The 5,000-nt window shown below is 46.7% G+C and overlaps 1 protein-coding gene across 1 annotated transcript in view; it reads right to left on the reverse strand.

The window, feature by feature from the left end:
* Nucleotide 1: 1 nt before the first annotated feature.
* The window catches only part of LOC129866579 (ephrin-B2a-like), a gene marked incomplete at its 3' end in the record, with an annotated part of 13,714 nt that continues 8,715 nt past the window's right edge, over nucleotides 2–5,000 (reverse strand). Inside the window, exon 2 of the mRNA XM_055939328.1 lies at nucleotides 2–209. Coding sequence (XP_055795303.1) covers nucleotides 2–209 — 208 coding nt within the window. The remainder of the gene's footprint in view (nucleotides 210–5,000) is intronic.

Genomic DNA, 5,000 nt, shown 5'->3' on the forward strand with positions numbered 1-5,000 from the left:
GGGTGAACTTGACGTCCTGATCGGGCTTCACACAGTTGAGCAGCGGCGTGTCGGCCTTGGTGATGATGCAGCTCTCCAGCTGCTCCCTGGGAACCATGTGGATCTTGTAATACTCCACCCCATCGGCTACTGCGTCCACACGTGGGCACACTATGTCCAACTTATCCCCTATCTGAGGGTACAACACCAAGCCCTGTCCTGGCACGAATCTGGAGAGAGAGGAGGAGGGGGAAGAGAGGAGAGGGGGAAGTGAGAGAAGAGGGGAGGAGAGGAGATGGGGACGAGAGAGAAGAGGAGAGGAGAGGGAAGAGAGAGAAGAGGAGAGAGGGGAGAGAAGAGGGGGAGAGAGGAGAGGGGGAAGTGAGAGAAGAGGGGAGGAGAGGAGATGGGGACGAGAGAGAAGAGGAGAGGAGAGGGGGGAGAGAAGAGGGGGAGAGAGAGAAGAGGGGGAGAGAGAGAAGAGGGCAGGAGATGGGGAAGAGAGGGAAGAGGAGAGGGGGAGAGAGAGAGGGGGTGGGAAGAGAGGGGGGAGAGAGAGAAGGGGGAGAGAGAGAAGGGGGAGGAGAGGGGGGAGAGAGAGAAGGGGGGAGGAGAGGAGAGGGGAGGGGAGAGAGAAGGGGGGAGGAAAGAGGTAGGACCAGTTAGACACGTTCAACAGATCTCATTCTAATTCATTAGGTATTAGGTATGACATCTCATTCTAATTCATTAGGTATTAGGTATGACATCTCATTCTAATTCAATAGGTATTAGGTATGACATCTCATTCTAATTCATTAGGTATTAGGTATGACATCTCATTCTAATTCAATAGGTATTAGGTATGACATCTCATTCTAATTCATTAGGTATTAGGTATGACATCTCATTCTAATTCAATAGGTACTAGGTATGACATCTCATTCTAATTCATTAGGTATGACATCTCATTCTAATTCATTAGGTATTAGGTATAACATCTCATTCTAATTCATTAGGTATTAGGTATGACATCTCATTCTAATTCATTAGGTATTAGGTATGACATCTCATTCTAATTCATTAGGTATGACATCTCATTCTAATTCATTAGGTATTAGGTATGACATCTCATTCTAATTCATTAGGTATTAGGTATGACATCTCATTCTAATTCATTAGGTATTAGGTATGACATCTCATTCTAATTCATTAGGTATTAGGTATGACATCTCATTCTAATTCATTAGGTATGACATCTCATTCTAATTCATTAGGTATTAGGTATGACATCTCATTCTAATTCATTAGGTATTAGGTATGACATCTCATTCTAATTCATTAGGTATTAGGTATGACATCTCATTCTAATTCATTAGGTATTAGGTATGACATCTCATTCTAATTCATTAGGTATTAGGTATGACATCTCATTCTAATTCATTAGGTATGACATCTCATTCTAATTCATTAGGTATTAGGTATGACATCTCATTCTAATTCATTAGGTATTAGGTATGACATCTCATTCTAATTCATTAGGTATTAGGTATGACATCTCATTCTAATTCATTAGGTATGACATCTCATTCTAATTCATTAGGTATTAGGTATGACATCTCATTCTAATTCATTGGGTATTAGGTATGACATCTCATTCTAATTCATTATTCAGTATTTGTGCAACATGAAGCAATGTTCTCCTCCCAAAAAAGGCAAAGTCAATTTAATTATTGACGAGTTAATTACTCATTAGCTTCATCAATCGAGCCGATGATGAATGGTAAGGACAATATATAGCGGTTGTTTCGACAGAAGTGGCCCCAATATTTCAGGACAAAGTCAAAGAAGTGTTTTAACACCAACCTGTCTGTGAAGGAAGGAATTCGTAATTAAACAGATTCAGGATGAGAGGTTTACACAATACAGAGGAAACTCCTTTATACTGCCAGGGACACTTTCATTTGATTTACACAATACAGAGGTAACTCCTTTATACTGCCAGGGACACTTTCATTTGATTTACACAATACAGAGGTAACTCCTTTATACTGCCAGGTACACTTTCATTTGATTTACACAATACAGAGGTAACTCCTTTATACTGCCAGGGACACTTTCATTTGATTTATTTGACTGTTATTTTACCAGGTAGGTTGACTGAGAACACGTTCTCATTTACAGCGACAACCTGGGGAATAGTTACAGGGGAAAGGAGGGGGGACAAATGAGCCAATTGTAAGCTGGGGATTATTAGGTGACCGTGATGGTACGTGGGTTAGATTGGGAATTTAGCCAGGACACCGGGGTTAACACCCCTACTCTTACGATAAGTGCCATGGGAAATGTAAATACCATCAGAGAGTCAGGACACCCGTTTAACGTCCCATCCGAAAGACGGCACCCTACACAGGGCAGTGTCCCCAATCACTGCCCTGGGGCATTGGGATATTTTTTTAGACCAGAGGAAAGAGTGCCTCCTACTGTCCCTCCAACACCACTTCCAGCAGCATCTGGTCTCCCATCCAGGGACTGACCAGGACCAACCCTCCTTATCTTCAGAAGCAAGCCAGCAGTGGTATGCAGGGTGGTGTACTGCTGGCTGCAACACCCCCCCAGGTATGAATTAGGAAATCTTGCTTAAATAAAGCACAATGTTTAGGCAAATTTTCACAAACACTCGCACACTAGCACACACACACACACACACACACACAGACAGACAGACAGACAGACACACACACACACACACACACACACACACACACACACACACACACACACACACACACACACACACACACACACACACACACACACACACACACACACACACTATGCCTAGAGGCCTACTTCTAGTTTGCTTCCCCTGCTCTCTGAGGTATATTCCCACTAACTGCTAAACATCAGTGTTCAGGAGCTTAGATATGCCCTGCAGCAGTCCCTGCCTGTCTCTCCTCTCATCTCCTCTCCTCTCCTCTCCTCTCCTCTCCTCTCCTCTCCTTTCCTTTCCTCTCCTCTCCTCTCCTCTCCTCTCCTTTCCTCTCCTCTCCTCTCCACACACGGTCGGAGGCACAACCTCATATTCATGGTGTTAACAGATCTGTCCCGTGGTTGAATGAGAAAGGAAATGTTTCCCATGATATCCTCGAAGCCAAAGAGGTTCTATCTGGAATAGTGGGGGGATTGAAATAGGAAAGACGATGAACAATAGCTAAAAAGACCTGTACTGAACAGGCTGAGGATGAGGAGGAGGATGATGAGAAGGATGAAGAGGAGGGTGAGGATGATGATGAGGAGGATGATGAGGATGGGGAGGAGGATGATGAGGAGGATGATGAGGAGGGGGAGGATGATGAGGAGGAGGATGATGAGGAGGGGGAGGATGATGAGGAGGAGGATGATGAGGAGGAGGATGATGAGGAGGGGGAGGAGGAGGAGGAGGAGGAGGAGGAGGAGGAGGAGGAGGAGGAGGAGGAGGATGATGAGGAGGAGGAGGATAATGAGAAGGATGAAGAGGAGGATGAGGAGGGGGAGGATGATGAGGAGGGGGAGGATGATGAGGATGATGAGGAGGAGGAGGAGGAGGAGGAGGAGGAGGAGGAGGAGGAGGAGGAGGAGGATGATGAGGAGGAGGAGGATGATGAGAAGGATGAAGAGGAGGATGAGGAGGGGGAGGATGATGAGGAGGGGGAGGATGATGAGGAGGAGGATGATGAGGAGGATAAGGAGGATGATGAGAAGGAGGATGAGGAGAAAGATGATGAGGAGGATGAGGACGAGGAAGATGAGGAGGGGGAGGATGAGGAGGAGGATGAGGATGATAATGATGATGAGGAGGTCGATGAGAGGGAGGAGGAGGAGGAGGAGGATGATGAGGAGGATGATAATGATGATGAGGTTGATGAGGAGGAGGATGATGATGAGGAGGAGGAGGAGGATGATGAGGAGGATGAGGATGATGAGGAGGATGATGAGGAGGAGGAGGATGCTGTCTTATCTGAGTGCTACTGTATTTGTAATCTTATCATTGAGTCAGGAAGGGGGTCAGGATACTTGGTTCTATCTCACACCATGTTGTGTTAACTTCTACAGGGGTTAACGTGTGTGTCTGTGTGTCTAGAATGGGTAAAACCTTACGAACACAATGAAAACACTACTGTACAAAGACCTTTACACCAGATCTCTCTCCCTTCCTCTCCCTCCCCATCTCTTCCTCTCCCCCTCTCTCTTTCTCCCTCCCTCTCCATCTCTTCCTCTCCCCCTCTCCCTTTCTCTCCCTCTCTCTCTCCATCTCTTTATCTCCCTCCCTCTCCCCCTCCCTCCCGCTCTCTCTCTCCATCTCTTCCTCTCCCCCTCTCTCCCTCGCCCTCTCTCCCCTCTCTCCCTCGCCCTCCCTCTCCATCTCTTCCTCTCTCCCTCTCCATCTCTTCCTCTCCCCATCTCCCTTTCTCTCCCTCCATCTCCCTCTTCCTCTCTCTCTCTCTCTCTCTCCTTCCTTCTCTAAAGCATTTCTCAGTCTGTCCCATCTGTGTTTGGATAGTCAGGATAATCAAACAGTCGCTGCTCACAACTGCTCTTTGTGTGTGTGACCTTCACCAGATTACAGATGATCTCATCCACAGTGGCTCACACGCCAAACACACGAGACAAACACAAACACACACGTCTTGTCTCCCAGTAGGCTACGCAGGGTGTGTGTTTAGTGCTTGTCTTCTAACTGATCCTGCTGTGATCAGGTGTCCTAATGACTGATCCTGCTGCGATCAGGTGTCCTAATGACTGATCCTGCTGCAATCAGGTGTCCTAATGACTGATCCTGCTGCGATCAGGTGTCCTAATGACTGATAGTGCTGCGATCAGGTGTCCTAATGACTGATCCTGCTGCAATCAGGTGTCCTAATGACTGATCCTGCTGCGATCAGGTGTCCTAATGACTGATCCTGCTGCGATCAGGTGTCCTAATGACTGATCCTGCTGCGATCAGGTGTCCTAATGACTGATCCTGCTGCAATCAGGTGTCCTAATGACTGATCCTGCTG

Source organism: Salvelinus fontinalis, chromosome 12 (genome assembly GCF_029448725.1).
Source record: "Salvelinus fontinalis isolate EN_2023a chromosome 12, ASM2944872v1, whole genome shotgun sequence".
NCBI classification, from domain to species: Eukaryota; Metazoa; Chordata; class Actinopteri; order Salmoniformes; family Salmonidae; genus Salvelinus; species Salvelinus fontinalis.